The sequence below is a fragment of the Carica papaya genome, chromosome 9 (assembly GCF_054855325.1).
Source record: "Carica papaya isolate Zhongbai chromosome 9, ASM5485532v1, whole genome shotgun sequence".
Lineage (NCBI taxonomy): Eukaryota > Viridiplantae > Streptophyta > Magnoliopsida > Brassicales > Caricaceae > Carica > Carica papaya.
Genome location: NC_142317.1, coordinates 15,969,129 through 15,990,436, shown reverse-complemented (window position 1 = coordinate 15,990,436; position 21,308 = coordinate 15,969,129). Strand labels below are relative to the sequence as shown.

General features: G+C 38.8%; 2 protein-coding genes across 2 annotated transcripts; both read right to left on the bottom strand.

Moving 5' to 3' along the window:
• Positions 1–5,832: 5,832 nt before the first annotated feature.
• Positions 5,833–7,112, bottom strand: LOC110809368 (Haloacid dehalogenase-like hydrolase (HAD) superfamily protein). The gene has a single exon (XM_022035177.2). The coding sequence runs from the start codon at positions 6,972–6,974 to the stop codon at positions 6,033–6,035; it is 942 nt and encodes a 313-aa protein (XP_021890869.2). The 5' UTR covers positions 6,975–7,112; the 3' UTR covers positions 5,833–6,032.
• Positions 7,113–16,401: 9,289 nt separating this feature from the next.
• LOC148240123 (RING/FYVE/PHD-type zinc finger family protein) lies at positions 16,402–20,945 on the bottom strand. The gene is made up of 5 exons (XM_088211620.1): positions 20,666–20,945; positions 19,101–20,018; positions 18,603–18,803; positions 18,004–18,199; positions 16,402–16,792 (listed from the first exon to the last, which is right to left on the bottom strand). The coding sequence occupies exons 1-5, from the start codon at positions 20,759–20,761 to the stop codon at positions 16,608–16,610; spliced, it is 1,596 nt and encodes a 531-aa protein (XP_088067746.1). The 5' UTR covers positions 20,762–20,945; the 3' UTR covers positions 16,402–16,607.
• Positions 20,946–21,308: the final 363 nt, after the last annotated feature.

Sequence of the window (21,308 nt, the reverse complement as noted above, 5' to 3'; positions counted from 1 at the left end):
CGTGGGCGATCCGCATGCACGCAATCAAACGGTCCAGATCTCACGCGTGCGGATGGCAAAAATCTCACACGCACGGACGGCCCAGATCTCACGCGTGCGGACGGTCCAGATTGAATCACGCACGGACAGCCCAAATTGCATCGTGATGGACGGCCCATATTTATTCTTATTTTAATTGCAATCGGATGACCCAGATTAAATCGTGATGGACAGCTGAGATTAAAAGGGAAAGGTTAGAAATAACCTCACCCACACCCAATCCCAAACCCTAGCTACCAGTACCCTCGCCGGAGAAGAAGAACTAGTCACCAGAGGAGCTGGCTGCCGCCACCCGCCACCGCACCGGAGGATTTTCCAACTGCCAAATGAGGTAAATTTTCTCCCCTTGGTTCGTTTTTTAATGCTGAATCCGCCAATTACCAAATCGGAGCTAAACCACCGGTCAATCGGTCGAAAATACCGCCAAAGTCCAGCGGCGCCGCTACGACTTCTCTCGATTTTTGCCTCCGATGAGGCCCTTTTCGATTCCCGTTCGATGCAATTTTTACACCACTGTGATCACCGTCCTTTTCTCTACAGGTTGACCGGAGCAAAACATCAAATCGTGACTCGTGCCGGAGAATTCGCCGCACCCGAAAGCTCCACCGCCGGTAAATCTCAATTTTTCGTGATTTTTTTGGCCCATCGAGGGTCCTAGGGTTGTTTTATCGCAGGAACCAATGCAAGTTTGGCCGAATTCGGCCGAAAACAGCCAACCCGAGGCAGATCGCCGCCGCGAGCGACGGTGCCGTCGTCGGAGCACGGCGGAGCTGCCGTGCTGAAATTTCGATATTGACCGAAAAGGGGCCCTGGGTCTGATTTGGGATTTTTTGGGACACGTGCAGGTACCGGTAGTGCGTTTCAGTTTCCCGGAGAAAATTCAGAGAATTTAGGGACAGCTCGTAGGCACATTGTAGAGCCGATTTCAGACCCCAAAACAAGTAAGGATTTCTCACCCTATTTTCTATCACGGTATTAAAGCTCAATAAATGATAAAACGATATTTCATGAATTCTGTATAATTAATTAAGGTTGCTAATGGAGGCCGAATCTGATGTATTTTTCGGTCAGTTGTTAATTGATTTATTTTACAGTTTATAATGCAGCGTGGTATCCGATGTATTTATTTTATGGTTTCGTATGCATGAATCATGGTTTCGTTTATTATGGTTTGAATTATTGTGAACCCGTTGTTGTATTGTTTGGTGTTCATTATTGGTTTACGTGTTTATATTTAATTGGATAATGAGACCAAGAAAAATAAAAAAAAAAGTATGTGGATTGATAAATGGATAATGGTTACAACCTTACTACATATCCTGAAAGATGGTGGACGGACCAGGTCCGTAGGGAACCCTACCGGGAACGTGGTCTCTCATACCATATGAGGTATGAAGACTTTATGATTTGATGCCCATACCGGACGGGGTATGGGGATGGCCCGTTTCACCTTCATACCGGACGGAGTATTGAGGTTCATGGTTTTTAGGCATCCATACCGAACGGGGTATGGGGACGACCCTGAAATTAAGTTATTAATGTTAATGGTTCACGTGTAGCGGGGACCTATAACGCCCAAACAATTTGGGCATTTTTTGTTAGTATTAATTTTATTTAGTTTAATTTAAAAAAAAAAGAGAGCACCACGTCAGCAGTCACGTCAGCGGCCCAGTCAGCAGCCCTGGCCAACCAGGACCTGCCGCGTGGCAAGACCACGTCGAGTGAACGGGCCACGTGGGCGATCCGCGTGCGCGCGGATCGGACGGCCCAGATGCGTCCCCGCGCGCACGGACAGCCCGGATCAAGCGTGCGCACGGACGGCCCAGATGCAATCGCACGGACGGCCCAGATGCACGCGCACGGACGGCCCAGATTCAATCAAAAACGGACGGCCCAGATTTAATCAAAATGGACGGCTGAGATCAAAAGGTAAAAGGGTATAAATAGAACCCCCACACCTGACCACAAAAACCCTAGCCGCCTGCCCTCGCCGGAGAAGACGAACCAGACGCCGGAAGAGTCTGCCGCCGCCACCCGCTGCCGCACCGGGGAGATTTTCGACCGCTGATCAAGGTAAATTTCATACTCCCGACTCGTTTTTCCACGCTGAGTTCCCATGTGGCCAAATCAGAGCTAAAATCTCGGCCAAACGGCCGGAAAACACGGCCGAAACCCAGCAGCGCCGCCGCGCCCCTCCTCGATTTTTGCCTCCAATGAGGCCCTTCCCGACCTCCGTTTGATGCAATTTTTATATCACCGTGATCACCATTCTTTTCTCTACAGGTTGATCGGAGCCGAATCACCAAAACACGAACCTCACCGGAGAGCCGCCGCACCCGAGAGCACCGCCGCCGGTAAGCTTCAGTTTTTCGTAATTTTTTGGTCCCCCGAGGGCCCTAGGGTTGTTTTATCACAGGGACCGATGTAAGTGTGGCCGAATTCGATCGAAAACGGCCGAAAACAGCCAACCCGAGACGAATCGCCGTCGCTTGCGGCGGCGCCGTCGCCGGAGCACGGCGGAGCCACCGTGCCGGAATTGCGATATTGGCCGAAAGGAGCCCTGAGTCTAATTTAGGATTTTTTGGAATATGTGCAGGTACCAGTAGTGCGTTTCAGTTCCCCGGAAAAAATTCAAGAAAAATTAGGGACAGCCTGTAGGCGTACTGTGAAACCGTGTTCGGACCTCGAAACGAGTAAGGACCTCTCACCCTATTTCCTATCACGGTATTAAAGTTTAATAATGATAAAACGGTATTTCTTAAATCAACGAATGTGTGAAATTGCTTAAGGTTGCTAATGGAGCCCGAGTCTAGTGTGTTTATCGGTTAACTGTTATTTGGTCTATTTTACAGTTTTAAATGCAGTATGAGGTCTGATGTTTTCATTTCATAGTTTCATGTGCATATTTTACTGTTTTATTAATTATGGGTTGAATGACTGAGTAACCGATGCTGTATGTTGTCTTGTTTGGCATAAATTACTATTTTACTTGTTTGTGTGTGAATTTATGATGCTGACTGAGGAAAAGGGGAATGAAATGTTATGTAAATTGATAATTGTATAATGTGATCAGCCTGACTAGATATCCTGGGAGATGGTGGACGGACCGGATCCGTAGGGAACCCTACCAGGATTGTGGTCTCTCATACCGGACGGGGTATGGAGACCTTATGTGTTTTGGCGCCCATACCGGACGGAGTATGGGGACGGCCTGTTTCACCCTCATACCGGACGGGGTATTGAGGTTTATAGTTTTGGCGCCCATACCGGACGGGGTATGGAGACAACCCTGGAATCAGGTTATAAATGTTAAAGGTTCACGGGTAGCGGGACCCCTATAGATCCCCACGGATACTAGTAAGCTGGTAAAAGAGGAAAAATATGTTGTGTAATGATTGAATTACAAAAGGCGTGATAAATGTTGTATTATAAAGTCTATATGATAACGTGATGATGATAATGTGTTACTTGTGTATTGTTTTATGAATTTCACCGAGGTAAGTGGATGGTAAAGGTTTTATTATTGATAAAAGGATTTGTTGTAAATTATGCTCCATTGGTCTTTTTGTGTTTTCTACCCACCTTTACCTCCGTGACGGTGAGATATCGTGATGTCTTTACTGGGCTAGTGTAGCTCATTCCTTATTTAATCATTTCAGATCAAGAAGACATTGTTCCCGAGTCCGTTCCGCAGGAAGACGACGAAGGGGACGCCTAAAGACTCCATAGTCATATTCATAGCTTTTACTTTCGAGTTTCTCTTTTAATTAGTTTGATCTTTTATATTTTGAGCACGTTTTTGGTTTTAGTGTAAGGGATGTTAATCGAAATTTTGACTTCGCTTCCGCATTTGACATTTTTAATACACATATTTCATTTTAAATTTTCGGGGTCGTTACAGGACCCCTATGGATCCCCATGGATACTAGTAGGCTGGTAAAAGAGAGAATTTGTTGTCTGATTATTGAGGTACAAAAGTATAACATGTGTTACGTTACAAAGTGTATATGATTTTATGATGGTTACAATATTATTATTTTCATATGTTATTTTCACGAATCTCACCAAGGTAAGTGGACAGTAAAGGTTTTTATTATTGATAAATGAATTTATCATGAATTATACTTCATTGATTGTTTTTATTTTTCTACAAACCTTTACATCTGTGACAGTGAGATAGTGTGATGTTTTTACTGGGCTAGTGTAGCTCATTCCTTATTTAACCATTTCAAATTAAGAGGATTTTGTTCCCGAGCCCGTCCCGCAAGAAGACGGCGAGTAGACGTATAGGGAATTCACAGTTTTATTTATAGTATTCATTACTAGTATTTACCTTAGTTAGTTTATTCTTTCACACGTTGAATACGTTTTTGATTATTATGTAAGAGATGTTTATCAGAATTTTTATTTCGTTTCCGCACTTAGAATTTTTAATACATATATTTTTGTTTAAATTTTTGGGGCCGTTACATAGGTTGTTAGCCTTGTCAACTATGTTGTCATCAAGGTCCCTAATTTTAGTTATGTAAATCTAGATTCTTTTTAATTTTACAATGGTATGGTAAAAGTTTGTGCTTTTTATCAATAATGTTAAGCCATTCATATAAAGTTTTTAAAACTAGAAATTTTTTTCTCTCATACAGATATAAAAAAAAAAACAGGCTTTAAGAACAAATTCAAAGTTGTAAAGAAAAGAACAATCACGGTACAGAAGACCCTTTTGAATCCTTCAAATCCTATTTTAGAGATTATTTTTAGTTTTGCTTATATGTCTAAATATTTTTTTGTTCCATATTCTACTTTTATCCATTAAGGCTCACTGCAATACTAATAAAATTAGATCCTCATATTTTTTTTAAATTAGCATGAAGAGAAATAAAAAGGCAGGTAATGCTACTATACTATAATAGTCAATCCTTCAATGAATAAATTGGTATGGAGGGTAAATAAATTTAGCACTTAAACAATCTTTGCAAAGAATCCATACGCTGCCAAAGAGCACATTAAAATAAGTTGTTTGGCGAAGGACAACAACTTGTTTCTATCAGTAGTAAGAGGGGATAAGGACTTAGGACTATACATTCTAATTTATAGAGAAGAGATGTGAGGAAAATGAGGGGAGACAGAATTGTACAAGACTCGTAGTTTTATCAAATTTCTATTCCAAATTGATTTTTAAAAAATTTAAAAATTTTGAGTGCTATTTATAATAATAATAATAATAATAAATATTAAATTAAATTAGTGGGACTTAATTAGTAATTTACAATTGAAATAATATTTCAATGTAATTTGATTTGTTAGAGACACAATTACAAACAATTGATTTAAGAAATCAAACACTAATAATATGTTATGTTGCGTGTAGACAACTTTCATTATTTACATTTCCATAGGTGTGTGTTAGTTTTAATTGTAAGCCCAATATTTTAATTATTTTATTCATAATTTATATATTTAAAGATAACTAAATAAATTCTATTTATATTTTTTATTTAACAGTCATAAATTTGTATTTTCAATTATTCATTAATAAATTAAACTCAAATCAATATCAATTATTTGGTAAATGAAAAACATATTTATATATATATGTATTAGTTTTTATTTTTGAAATTTTTGTGTCTACGGAGACAACTAAATTACATGATTCCCTTTCCTCTCATCTGTTCATCCATGGAAGAATCAAAACCATTCAGGACCCAGCAAAGGAGAAGGGAGAAAAGGAAGAGATAGAGATAGATAGATAGATAGATAGAGAGAGAGAGAGAGAGAGAGAGAGAGAGAGAAATGTAATCCAATAAACCATAGATCACTGCTAAATAAAACAGGTACAGACAGATACAATTTTTATATTGATCATACAGACAATTATCCAACATTGAACAAACCCAATTGTTTGTTCAACGCAAAAAATCAGAAACCTACAAAAAACAAAAGATCCAAAACCCCATGCCAAAACCAAAATGGAAATCTTTCAGAACATATCTGTATTAGTTCTTACCAAGAAATTTCTTGATGGCCACCCTAATATCATCAACCCCCTCGCACCCTTCAAAGAACTCCACCAGTTTTTTCAACTCCCTGTCTTTTAGATCGTCGATGAACGGACTGATCGGCACCGCGTTCTCCGGCTGCAAGAAGTAGGCGTTCGGATTGTCATCTACAATCACCACGCTTCCCAGGTCTCTCCCCGTCGTCGACAGGTCCTTCACGAACCTCCCGTCCATCTGCTTACATGAATCCCGGTAGAACCGGTGGGAAACTATCCGTTTCCGATCCAGCCTGTCCAGCACCAGCGATGCGTATTCCCTCAGGCCCGCAGTGAACACCACCACCTCGTAACGCTCTGCAATCCGCTCCAGGAACTCGTCGACCCCCGGCCGCTTCACCACAAAAAATGTCAACTCTTCCCCGTCGATCCTCGGCCTCACCACGAAATCGAACCTCACTGGCGGCGGCTGCAGAGTCGAATGCACCAACGTCTCGTCCAGATCCAAGAATATCGTCTTCTTCTTCTTCTTCTTCTTCTCATCCTCTTTGGGTACTGCAACAGCGTCGTCGTCCCCGTCAAAAGAGAGTGCTCGGGGCGCGATGAAGCTGGATACGGGTCTGGGTTTGGGTTTGGGTTTGGGTTCGGGTTCCGGGTCAGGAAATCGGTTTTTCAAAATGGTGAAGCCTTTGGTTGGGCGGTTGCTGCCAGGGGTTGCGATACGAGCTAGTTTGGAGAAAAGACGGAGAAGGCGACGTTGACAGGTGAAGATGGACTTGTTGAGCGCGTCAAAAATGGCGGCGGTAGCTGCATTGGCGGCAGGGGAGCAGCGAGGAGGAGAAGTCCTCCTATGGCGGCGTAAACGGTGGCAGCAGCGATTGTGGTGACGGTGGGTCTTCCGAGACTTGGTTGGAGTAACCTTGAACATCTTGTTGGAACCCATTTTGTTTACTGTCTGATTTGCTTACGGAAGGGAGGAGAAGGGGGTTAAGAGGGGATTTCAAAACTAGGTTCGGTGTAACGGTCAGAGAGAACCTAGGCTCGGAGCCGAAGCTACATAATACGCGTGAGGGAGGAAGTATTTAAATGATGGTGAGGTTATTTTTAGTTTAAATTGAGTGGAGTTGAGATGGTTGTTAACCTGGAACTGAAAACTGACAGTTAGGAATTTGTTGGTTACATCCTGTATTTATTTATTTATTTTAATTTTGGTAATTTTAGCTTATAATATTATATTTATATATATATTATTATAATTATTATTAGATTTTTATATTTAATGTTAAAAAATTAGTATTTACCATTAATATTAAAGTTTAAATTGGTTGAGAAATTCTTCCCAATAACCAAAGGAAGTTTAAATACTAACATTTGTTAAAGAACCCTTTTTTTTTCTTTGTTTTGTTTTGTTTTTCACCTAATCAATGATATTTTATTCTTTCGTTTTAAATATGTGTACTATATATATTATACTGTTTTAATTGTATACATAATACGTATAGGAGCAGTTTAATATTTAGCGCCTATATTATATATATAATGTAATATATTATGTTGTACATATACATGTTAAAAAAATGGTATAACATGAATAGTATATTATATATTTTATATATATATATATAATCTTATAATAGCAGTTACGATATGTATCACAAGTGTACATATACACTGATATACATAACATATATTCACAGATACAAATACATATATATGTACACTGTTATTTTATGCAAATATATATATATATATAAATTACATATAATAATAAACATATTATTACTTAAGCGCAGTACTATAATCAAATCATTGAATGTACAAGTTATTTTTAAAAGCATATATATTTAATTTATTAAATACGTATTTTACTTATATAAGTTTGACCAAAAATATTTTTAAGTAAACGAACCCATTATTAGATTAAGTAATTTGCTCCTAATAACTAGTACATTTATAAAAGTGGAAAAGAATCTCTAGCTTAACAACTACTTTTGCATTTTTCTTACGATCATAAACTAGGGTAGAATTTAAAGTCCGAGATTATCATGGGTAAAATGTTGATAGTTATTCTTTTATAATGAACTTTCTCTAGTTAGTTTCGAGATTAATTTTGTCTTGAGCATTATTATATATCCATCTTATTCTATTTTAATTTTTTTTTAAAAAAAAAAACTTAATCAATTAGTACTACTTATATATCCTTTTATCACATATTTATGATTTTATCTATTTAAATTTTAAATATATATAAATAGAATTTAATTTTAATTTATTATAAATATGCACTATATAAGGTCATTTAAATCTTCCACTAAAAAAATATATAAGTATGATAATTTTTTATATTCTCTTTAAAAATATTTTCACTTTTAATAATATTTATTTCCTTCTAAATGATATCTTTTGTATAATAAGTATAAAAATTATTCAAAATTTTGATAATTTAGTTTGGTGCATTTTATGAATTAAAATAATTACACAAAACTAATTTTTCATTTAATATTTTTATTTTTCTAATAAAAACCAAAGAAGATTACTAAGATATATATATTTTTTTTTTCTCTCTAATTCCATCTCGAATTCCATTTAAAAATTTCGAAAATATAATATTTCAGCACATTTTGATTTTTGGTCATTCAGTTTTTACCATTCTTCTCTTTCCTCTTTAGTTTTTGAAGAAACTGCTGATCTAAAATCGTTGGGAAATGCCTTTAGCGTTTAAAAATGAAAAATGGAGATCCTCGCCGAATTTTATATATATATAAATCTAATGCTATCTGCATAAAAATCTAGTCCTATGGCCACCAATTCAAATCGCAATTTCATAAACCAACAAATCAAATGGATAAAAACTCAAAAAGGAAAAACAAAGACAAATAAAGAGATAAAAAATTTTGGACCTCTAATATTCATCATCAACATGAAAATGAATATAACAGCACCTCTAATAACTTGGCTAATTTCATTAATTCAACCTCAAGAAATGTAGTGGATCACGATATGAACAAACAAAAAACAGAGGAGAAAAAGAAATCAAACAAGACGCAGGAGAGAAAGTAACGAGAATCAAGAATCACAAGAGAATACTTGGTGCGGTAACCTGGAAGCCTCGGCTCTGCTAAAGCACATGTCATCTAGAACACTGCTGCGACACCAGCGGCATATTGAGTTAAGAGAGCACTGAGATCTGGAAACCATGTCAGTACAGCTCGGGATCCGACTGTTTCTGTTGTTCCTCTGGAATGCCAGTAGTACTCGAGAAGATTTCGAAGAAGAAGAAAATGGAGATGCCGATGATGAGAGGAGCAAAATGAAGAGGAAGAAGAGTGGCAGTGAGATTCTAGGGCTTGATATTGCCATAGATTAGGGGAAATAAAAGGGGTGTCTTCTCGTGCCTTTTGTCAAAAACTTTTGCTGTCCTTTTGCTATTTATACTCTGTACGGCTCCTTGTAAAAAAATGGACTCTGCTTGGACTTGTTATAGTGAAAAAATATTTTTCCTTATTGATAAATTAAATTGCCTTTAATTTTATATTATTTATTTTTGTTCATTCTTATGTATATTATATTTTTATGTGAGTAGAAATTCTATTTTTTAAAAATTGACCAAAATATCTTATAAGACTGTTTACTATTTAATTTTTTCATCAAAGCTTCTCTATTATTTGTTGATTTATTTTAACGTTATATTTTCACTTTTTACATTACCACCACTCAGATTTTAACTATCATGAAAAAATTATAAAGGGTGAACATGTGACTGATAAAATATCAAAAATATAATACATATGTAATAATGTCGTGCATGATATGACAGTCATGTTAAATTACAAATCTCAAACTTTCATCTAGATCTCTTAATCATTTCTTTTCTTTTTGTCTATCTTCTTCCTTCGAAGCTATTGTATTATTTGATTTATTCCATTTAAATCTCTGCACTATTTAATTTTTCTTTCTATCTAAACACTTATTCCATTAAATAAATTTAAGTTTAAAACAATTAATTTTTTTAAGATCATACACCGTTAACAGATGAAACAAAAATAATAAATCAATACTTCCTTCTTTTCCCATATGCAAAAGTTAGAGAAACGTTCTTCTGGACCATTGTGATATCCACAAGATATGATCCTCAATCCCGATTCCATCATACTCATGCAACCTAATTTTTTCTAATCTAATTTTTGGAATTCAAAAAGGAAGATACGATGATGCGTTATTGCGCTCTTGGATCTACCCCAACTGCAGGGTCAAACTCTTCGAGGTTCTATTGACTAATGGGTAGATCTAAAAGAGTGCTAGAATGGACAATCTTAACCACTATATCAAATTAGCTTCTAGTACCTATAACGAAAATAGGTCAAATAAAACTAACTCGTCTATAAAGAGTCAAGATCACAGTAACAATTATGCCTCCAAGGATTTTGTTCTCGATTCTTCTTCAAGTTGCAAGTGAAAGAAAGATGTTCCATGGATGAAAGAGGAGCACAAGATGTTATTACTTGGGCTAAAAAAGCTTGGTAAAGGTGATTAGCACATAATCTTATGCAACTATATTTTATTGAGGACACAATCTAATATGTCATTTCATTTTATAAACCAATATGTCTAAGAGAAAAAGATGTTCAAACTTGTTTAATATCATAGCTGATAAACTAGTTGACACTACATTACCTCCATGATGGAGAACCTGTTCCTCCTAAATAAGAGTAGTCACTCACCACTTAGATTACATTTACCACTTATGAGAATATATAGTTTAAATGTGACATATGTTACAGAACAAAAAAGAAAATATCATTTATCCCCAATTTATAGAATAACAGTGATGCTTGTTTGTTGTCTCCTCAAAAAAATTTATTTGACCGCAATCAAACAAAATTTAAACCAATCCAACCCAATTTTAAAGAAACATATTTAAACAATTTTTAATAAAAGCGTGAAGCCTAATAATGTAACAGTTATAAATATTTCCATAAATGGCATTTTCGTATTGAGGATTACAAGTATAACTAAAAAAAAAGAGGGGGGGGGGAGGTGGGGGGAGGAACGACGCCGTTTTAAAGAGGAAAAAACGATGTCGTTTTGAAAAAGGGAAAACGATATCGTTTTGAAATGAGAAAACGACGTCGTTTTGAGGAAGCTGGTGGGATATAAATAGGGGATAGGGAAGGAAAGAAAAAGAGGAGAGGAAAAAAAAAGAAAATAGAAAAACAGAGAAGGAAGAGAGCGGAAAGGAGAAAGAAGAGAGGAAGGAAGGTTCCAGAAAGAGAGAGAAGGGAATCGGGGCAGAAAGGAGCAAGACAGGAGAGAGAAGGAGACCACGAACGGTGATAGCGCGATCGGCAGGAGGAAGGAAAATGGAAATGGGAGGTACGGTAAATATTCAATTTTATGTGTGGATTTAGGATTGGAATGCTGATGAGAGATTTAGCTTGGTTAGAGGTGTAGTGTTTATTTATGAGTGCATATAGAGGTGGCAGTGTACGGAGGAGGCCGTGTAGGGAGTGAGTGTGCGGTGTGAGTGAGGTATGTGGGAGGAAGTAGGTCCGCGTGAGCACCGAGGGAGGAGAGAGAAGGAGGATGGCAGTGTGAGTGAGGTCCGAGAGAGAGGTCGAGATCCGGAGTGAGTGAAGGCCGGGAGAGAGAAGGATTTGTGGTGTGAGTGAGGTGTGTGAGAGAGAGCCGATCTGTGTGAGCATCGCGGGAGGAGAGAGAAGGAGGATGGCGGTGGGAGTAAGGTCCGAAAGAGAGGTAGGGATGTGGAGTGAGTGAAGGCCAAGATAGAGAAGGATTTGCAATGTGAGTGAGGTCTATGAGGGAGAGAAATGTGATTGTTAGGGGCCTTGCGAGAGAGAGTAGGTTCGGGGAGCACTGAGGGAGGAGAGAGAATGAGTAGGTGGAGTTAGTGAAGTCGGTAATGGAGTATGTAACGACCCCGGAAATATTAAAATGAAATGAGTATTTAAATATATCAAATGCAGAAGCGAGATCAAAATTTCAGTTAACATCCCTTACACGAAAAACCAAAAACGTACTTAAAATATAAAAGATTAAACTAACTAAGAGAGAAACTCGAAAATAAAACTATGAGTATGACTACAGAGTCTCTAGGCATCCCATTCGTCGTCCTCCTGCGGAACGGGCTCGGGAACCATGTCTTCCTGATCTGAAATGGTTAAATAAGGAGTGAGCTACACTAGCCCAGTAAGAACATCACGATATCTCACCGTCACGGAGGTAAAGGTGGGTAGAAAAACACAAAAGACCAATGGAGCATAATTTACAACAAACTCGTTTATTAACATGAAAACCTTTACCATCCACTTACCTCGGTGGAATTTATGAAAACAATGTAAGAAAAACAATAACATTATCATAATCATTGAATAATATAAGCTGTAAAACATAACACCTATCACGCCTCTTGTAATTCAATCATTGTACAACATATCTTTTTCTCATTTACCAGCCTACTAGTATCCGTGGGGGTCCATAGGGGTTCCGCTACCCGTTAACCTTTAACATCCACAACCAGTTTCCAGGGCCGTCCCCATACCCCGTCCGGTATGGGCGCCAAACCATGAACCTCAATACCCCGTTCGGTATGAGGGTGAAACGGGCCGTCCCCATACCCCGTCCGGTATGAGCGCCAAAACCATAAACCTCAATACCCCGTCCGGTATGAGGGTGAAACGGGCCGTCCCCATACCCCGTCCGGTATGGGCGCCAAAACCGTAAGATCTCCATACCCCGTCCGGCATGTGAGACCACAATCACGGTAGGGTTCCCTACGGACCCGGTCCGTCCACCATCTCCCAGGATATCTAGTCAGGCTGACCCCCATAATACAATTGTCAGTCTACACAATCTTTCATTTTCCTTTTCCTCAGTCAGCATCATCAATTCACATACAAACAAGTAAAACAGTAATTCATGCCAAACAGACAACATACAGTATCAGTTTTTCAGTCATTCAACCCATGATTAATAAAAACGTAATATATGCACACAAATCTGTAAAATGAACACATCAAACCTCATTTTGCATTTAAAGCTGTAAACAGGCCAAATAACAGTAAATCACCAATCACACTAGACTCGGGCTCCAATAGCCACCTTAAGCAATTTCACACATTCGTTAATTCAAGAAATACCGTTTTATCATTTTGAACTTTAATACCGTGATAGGAAATAGGGTGAGGGGTCCTTACTTGTTTTCGGGATCCGAATACGATTCACAGTGCGCCTGCAGGCCGTCCCTAATTTTCCCTGAATTTTTCCCAGGGAACTGAAACACACTAACAGTACCTGCACGTGTTCCAAAAAAAACCCAAATTAGGCCCAGGGCCTCTTTCGGCCCAAATCGCAACTCCGGCACGGCGGTTCCGCCGTGCTCCGGCGACGGCGCCGCCGCTGGCGGCGGCGAGTCGCCTCGGGTTGGCTGTTTTCGGCCGTTTTCGGCCGAATTCGGCCACACTCGCATTGGTCCTTGTCAGAAAACAACCCTAGGGCCCTCGGGGGGCCAAAAAATCACATAAAAATGGAGCTTACCGGCGGCGGCGCTCTCGGGTGCGGCAGCTCTCCGGCGAGGTTCGTGTTTTGGTGATTCGGCTCCGGTCAACCTGTAGAGAAAAGAATGGTGATCACGGTGATATAAAAATTGCATCGAACGGAGGCCGGGAAGGGCCTCGTCGGAGGCAAAAACCGAGAAGGGGCGCGGCGGCGCCGCTGGGCTTCGACCGCGTATTCCGGCCGTTTAGCCGGGATTTCGGCCTCGATTTGGCCATAAGAGGAATCAGCGGGGAAAAACGAGTCGGGGTATGAAATTTACCTCGATCGGCGGTCGGAAATTTCCCCGGTGCGGCGGCGGGTGGCGGCGGTCGGCCTCTGGTTCGTCTTCTCCGGCGAGCGGCGGGCGGCTAGGGTTTGTGGTCTGGTGTGGGGGTTCTATTTATAACCCCTTGCCTTTTGATCTCAGTCGTTCATTTCGTTTTAATCTGGGCCGTTCGTTTTTGATTGAATCTGGGCCGTCCGTGCGATTGAATCTGGGCCGTCCGATCGCGCGATTGATCTGGGCCGTCGGATCGCACCCACGCGGATCGCCAACATGGCTCCTTTCGGAGTGACGCGGTCTTGCCACGTGGCAGGCCCCGGTTGGCCGGGACTGCTGACCGGACCTGCTGACATGGCTGCTGACGTGGCCCCCCTTGTTTTTTTTTTTTTTTCTCCTCCTTTCCGGGTGCTACAGAGTAAGTGTGCAATGTGAGTGAGGTTCGTGAGGGAGAGGAGTGTGATTGCTGGGGCTTGGTGAGAGAGTAGGACCGGGTGAGCACCAAGGGGGAGAGAGAGAAGGAGTAGGCAGTGTGAGTGAAGTCTGTGACGGAGAGGGAATGCGGTGTGAGTGAGGTCCATTAGGGGGAGGAGTGTGGATGTTGAGATTGATGAGAAAGAGCATATTTGTGTGGGCATACCTGTAGGAGACCGCAGAAGGAGAGAGAATGAGAAACGCAGTGTGAGTGGGAACACTTAGAGTGTGCCACAGGAAAAGGGAGAACGAGGAGCAATGGGAGGTTGGGATTAGTGCAGGCAGAAGAAAGGAAAACGGGGTTGGGAGTAAAGGTATGCTGGGAAATTAGAGAGTAGGAAAGGGAGACCTGTGGAGCATGCATGGTGGGAATTATATATAGGTTGTCGTACCTTAGTGGTCGACAAGGGGAATTTGCGGTTGTGTGCATGTTAAATATTATTGGATACACTATAGGGGGAACGCTGACATTGGTGGTTACGAGTAGAGAGAGTAGATTGGTCACCGATAGTGGTGTTAGTCAGGAGATCCCGACGGACATGGGGGTTAGGTCGCCGATATTGGTGACGGGAGAGAATGATAACTTTGTATGTGTGTGGCCCATAAAAGGCCGAAAGGTGGCTAATGGTCGCCGATGTTGGTGACGGGAGAGAATGATAATTGTGTGTGTGTGTGGCCCATTAGAGGTCGAGAGGTGGTTAATGGTCGCCGATGTTGGTGACGGGAGAGAATGATCATTGTGTGTGTGTGTGGCCCATTAGAGGTCGAAAGGTGGCTAATGGTCGCCGATGTTGGTGACGGGAGAGAATGATCATTGTGTGTGTGTGTGGCCCATTAGAGGTCGAGAGGTGGCTAATGGTCGTCGATGTTGGTAACGGGAGAGAATGATCATTGTGTGTGTGTGTGGCCCGTTAGGGGTCGGTAAGTGGATGATGGTCGCCGATGTTGGGGACGAGAGTGAATGATTATGGTGTGCATGCGTGGCCTAGTAGGGGTCGAGAGGCGGATGGTGGTCGCTGATTTTGGTGGTGGGTGACAATGTTGGTACGCTTGGGGTGGCGTTGGGGGACGGTCACCCTTGATAGGTATGATCGTTGAGATACCGGGTTGAGCTTTAGCCCTGAGTAGTCTCATGGTGATAGTAAGGTGGGGCTTGGGTTAAGTAATGAAATATTAGTAGAAGTATGAGGTTTTATATTGTTGCATCGCATACCTGTAACTTGATTCTTACTGTACTGAGTTATATGTACTCACCCTTTATTCTTTACAGATGATGTAGGAACAGAGTCCGGCTCAAAGTTACTGGTGTCCGAACTTAGTGTATACAGCGACAGGATAAAGATTTTCCTTTCTTTTGACAGAATTGAGTGTGTAAATGTTGATAGTAGTGTAGATAGTGAGTACGGTTGTATTGTATGCGATGTCTCGTGCATGATTGTGAGTTCATCTTGACCTTGAATATGAGATTGTGATAGTGTTTCTATGTGCATGACTGATTTGATTATGCAATTAGTTGTTTTAATTATGTCATTATAAGTGAAAAGAGGAAAAAGGAAAAAAAAAAAAAAAACTGAGCCTTACAACCTTATTATATATTCCCATGATAATCACATATTTAAAAAGAAAAACCTGAAATTACTATTTTCATATAGATGTCCTTGAAATTTCTTGCATTCCCTAACACGCAAAAGGTGGCACTTGCTGTAGGATCTCTATTGCCAGAAAAACAAGCAATCCAATTTTATGTACATGACTAATTTGATTATGGAATTGGTTGTTTTAATTACGCTATTAGAAGTGAAAAGAGAAAGAAAAAAAAAAAAAAAAAAAAACCCGAGACATTACAACCTTATCATATATTCCCATGATAATCACTTATTTAAAAAGAAAAACCTGAAATTACTGTTTTCATATAGATGTCTTTGAAATTTCTTGCATTCCCTAACACGCAAAAGGTGGCACTTGCTGTAGGATCTCTATTGCCAGAAAAACAAGCAACCGAAATGAATTTGGCTTTCTTTTGTACAAGTTTGGCCTATGAACAATGTAAGAATTTCAGACATCGCGGAGACAGCATAGAGTTTTGATATTATCAATCATTATATACATCGCAATTTACACATGAACAATTTACACCACACTTATTATTTACATTGACAAAGAATGGCAACAATGTGTAACTGATCGATCAATAAAATGTTGATCAATCATTTCATCCACATTTTTATTGATTGTTTATGCAAATAATTTTATCTACAACAAACTGCATCACCTTTCATGCTTCTTATATAGATCAGCCAGAGCGCGATACAGAATGGCTGCAGCAGGAGGCCTAGGCATTTTCGCAAGAAGTATGTCCGATGCAGTCACAGACTGGCTACCATAAAATCGAGAATTCTCATATGTGCGAGTACTGACGATGCTCCCTTCAAGGGAACAACCAACAAAAGCACCTGCACATTCAGTGGTCAAATTTCAACATATCACACATAACATAGGAAATGAACAAGAAAAGAGAATGTATCAGTTGCCAAGAGTGATGGTTTGGTTCATGTGATGCTTCCAATTATAGAGGTAATCATCGCTTAAGGTGGATGAACTGACCTCAAAAGTCAAACTACCATGTTAACCAGTAAAACAAATAAACTCCGGCTCTACCTGGGATAAGAAAATATCTTAGCTTTTATGGTTCTTGAAAATAAAAACAAAATCTGAAAAATAATAATCATGAGTTTGAAAATAATAAAAAATTGTCAATGTTTCCTAAATATCTCTCTTTGGTAAATGAAAATGTCTTCCTATCCTCGTTTTTAAAATTCATGTCTTATGCATGTCTTTATACATTACACATGCATGATCGCCTACTGTGTTCATGGAATAACTGAAGTAAATAAAAAGTTTTCTAAAAAATACTAAAAACAACTTTCTATTCTTTCAAACTACATCATTTTATTCACTGGCATTCCCTAAATATTACTGTCATTTTAACTAACTAAAATGTTTTTGGACATAAACGTACATGAAGTTATAAAAATAAAATTAGAAAATACTTTTATCTATCAAACAAAACTTAATTCTGATTATACTTGAGAGTGATATATACACATACTGCCTCCTAAATTTCTGTTTATACCTGTATTTGAATTTAGAAACAAAATCTAATAATATAGTTTCAAGTACCAAGTCGAGCCTAACATTTCAAGAATGCTAGAGGGTCCCACAGAGGACATATGTTCAGGTCTTATTCTCAGATATACAGATAAACACACACATCCGGGTCCATGATTATATATGCCCATCCCATCTATTCCAGCAAATCTGGAAGACTACTAGTTTTTCCAGTTTCACTCTTCAGGATGATAAGCAGGTAGTTAGTTACCTTGTTTCTTTTCTGCAAGAATCTGAGAAGGCACATATAAGAGAAGAAATAATATAACAATGAAGGAGGAAATGATTTACGATGAAAGAGGGACTTGTAGTTAAAAATCATTTACAACAACCTTTTCTTTGCTTTTTTGTTTTATTTTATGACCATGCTAGCATAGCATAGCAAGCCTTAACAAGCTTCAAGAAAGGCATTGCATGCCTGGGAAATAAATATAAATGTTGCATCAATGTCTCAATTTTTTTCAGTAGAAATGTTAAACTAAGGTGATAAAGATACCTTTACTGCAGCTGTATGTATAACAAGCAGCATAACCACCATCACCAGCTCGTACATTAGCTTCCACTGTCCGTCCGACAATGCCAACTGCTGCACTCACTCCAGCTCCAATTGAAATATGAGCATTACCACTAAAGGTCTTGACAGCCTCATCCGTTCTCAATACAATAATAAAATCTGTTAATTCTCCTCCAACCTGCAAGAATACAAACTTCAAATTATGAAAATGAAAAACCAAAAAGAAAATCATAAGATCGAAGGTATCTTGATAGATCAAGCTTATTGTATGTTTTCTTCTCAAGTATCAGAAACGAATAAAGGGCACTCGGGATGCTATGTTTGGATGTCTGTTTAGTTTACAGAAGGAGATGACAAAAGAAGGAAAAAAGAGAAATCAGAAAAGGGAAATATCACCAGTTGAGAACATGAAGGAAATTTTTGTTAAGCCATTTGAAATAAAACACTTTAACCTTTACTAAAACAATTATATACAGCAGCATCAACTGAATATTCAACAACATAAAGAACACACACGAAGACAACAGAAACATCTTCTTCTACTCAATCCAAAATCACTAGAGGTGAACAAACTAGATCACCTGAGGACCCCATCCCACACCAAACGAGGAAATGGCAGAGGGTGGAGACCATAAGCCATCGTCTCTACGAGCAATCACAACCCCTGTCCCAATGTTGTAAGTAACCATCACTCCAACTCTTGCCATAGTAATTATTGCAAGACCTTTTGCTTGCTGTAAAATGGCATCTGGAATTGACCTCTCAGGTTTTAGAGAACCAACCTGAAAAATGATATTCCATTAGAAAAAGCAATGACAGAGAATTGTAGGATAAGTAGAGAAAATCTCAATATTATAAAAGATTTAATCAGTTATAGAAAAGACAGATCTAATCGCTCCATTTCAATGAAATAATGGATATGGCTATTGCATTTACTAAACTATCAAGCTTCCTTCCTGGAACTGAGGCCCAAAGGAAAGACATTCTTTTGCCCACCTGAATTTGTTGGTTACTGTTCAATCACTTCTACAACAATGATTACCCATTCAGAAAGGATGAAAATCAAAATTTACTTTTACCTTATCGATATAACCCCGAATTGCATTTGTTGCCTTGTAAATCTCATATTCCATGGATTGTCCCCACGGAAAATTAAGCCAGGATCTTAAAGTACTCAGATCTGTTAGGTCATGGGTAGGCAACTGAGCAGCATTACTGACTTGGTCCATCAGGTACCGCTGCACAGACTCAAGCTTCACACAGCATACATCACAAACTCGTTGGGGATCTGAAACACGGAACTTTGCTGGCATCAAGCTCCTTCCTTTAGAACACTCACTGCAAAATATTCCTCCACAAAATCGGCAATGATGTCTGGAACACATTATTGGGTGAAACCGCACCCCACATAACATACAAGCAGAAGCAGCACTGTCAGCCAGCCACCTGGCTGGCTCTGCTTCAAGAATTTCCCTTGCATTGCCGAAATTGGCATCTGCAAGTGTTTGAGCCATCTCCTGCCAAGCTTCTTCAAGTATATGATTCGAAATCCATGAAAAGCTATATCTAGGACTATTACCTGATGCAAAAGCACTAACTTTCCCACGTGCTGCAAGTAACATCTCCACTACCACATCCCACATTGTCAACTCCTTATCCTCTCCAATGTATTGGCTCCATCCCATATCCCCTTCAGGAAAGTAACCTCCATTCAGGCTAAAACCCCGAGCCCACTCTTCATGATCATTTTCCAACATGGGTGGAACAGATACAGGAATCCAAGCCCCAGTTTCTTCAGATAGTGGTGCGCCATAAACAAAGAATTTTCCTATGCGTTTCTGGCCACCTTTCAGTTCTCTCCCCTCATTGTTTACGTCCTTGATGCTTTCCGGAAATCCAGTATCACATCCTCCAAATGTACTTATTCTTTGTACATCACGATCATTAGTTGCTACCGAATCAGATTGCATTTTCTGGTTTGCTAGGTACCTATCATCCTATTTTAGCAACAAAGCAATGAAACATCAATCTACAATAAGATACCCAGCTTTCAATGCACTAAACATTCTTTCCGTAAAGTATCATAAATTGCATTTTACAATGTTAGGGTCCAAGCATTATATTTAAATAGACGCTGGAACAGCAATCTACCAAAAAAAAAAAAAATCAACAAAGAGAGAGACTTTAATATTTCAACCCGAAGTAGCCAGAATTGTCATCAAAGATACACCAGAAAACCCAGTTTTTGTTTGTTCTCCTTTTTTTCCTTTAATAGTGACACAGGGTTATATGTACTGTTGACCGTTAAAAAAAGGGGTTATATTTACCGTTGAAGGTTGTTGACAATGTTAAAAGATAATCATTTTCCCAATCCAAAACAAGGAAAACTCTTCTCAATCAAAAAAAAAAAAAACCCTAATAATTTCAGTTCGGAAAATGCTTAGTTTTGAAATCTTACTGGCTCATCTGATTCAAACTTATCACATAAGCCATTGATTTCTCTCTTAACAAGACCTAAATCAAGACCAAACCCCAATTAAGAACTTTATCACACTTAAATCGCTAGCTCAATCAAATCCCCCAAATAAGGAGACAACAAAATAAGAGAATTGAATAATTCTAACTAGAAGGAACAAACAATTACCTGGAGAGAATTGGAAATATCAGAAACCCTAGCCCCCAAATTGAGAATTCCTGGAGCTTCAGGGTTAGAATTAGAAACCCGATTCTTGTCCTCCATGGATTACCTTGTACTATCACCTACCTTTAATTTAGTGTAATTTAATTTGATCTCATTGAATTTTGGGGAAAGGTAGGCTGTGAATTAGCTGCCGATTTCGAGCAAAACCAGAAGAGAGAACAAACACGAAGAGAAACGGAAGAAAATGATGCCACCTGTGAAATTCCAAGGCAGCGCTTAAAAAGTAATATTCACTTTTGAATTTATTTAGAAATTTATATTTATTTCGAGATGAATTATAAAATTCTTTTTAAATTTAAAATAATATACACCAAAATCTATATATTTCTAAAATATGTTGAAAATTTTGGAAACAATAAATCAAAACACTTTTACTCATTTGTTTCTTAATTTTAGTATTTAATTGAATTTAATTTTAAATTTTAAATTATTATTTCCTCTCTTAATTTAACCATAAATATTAAAATATTCTTAATAATATTTCAAAATATAAAACATATTATTGTAATAAATATTATTAATTAATTCCTTTCTTATTTCTTCATTTTTACTAAATCTAAGTCACTACAAATATTTTATTCTTTTA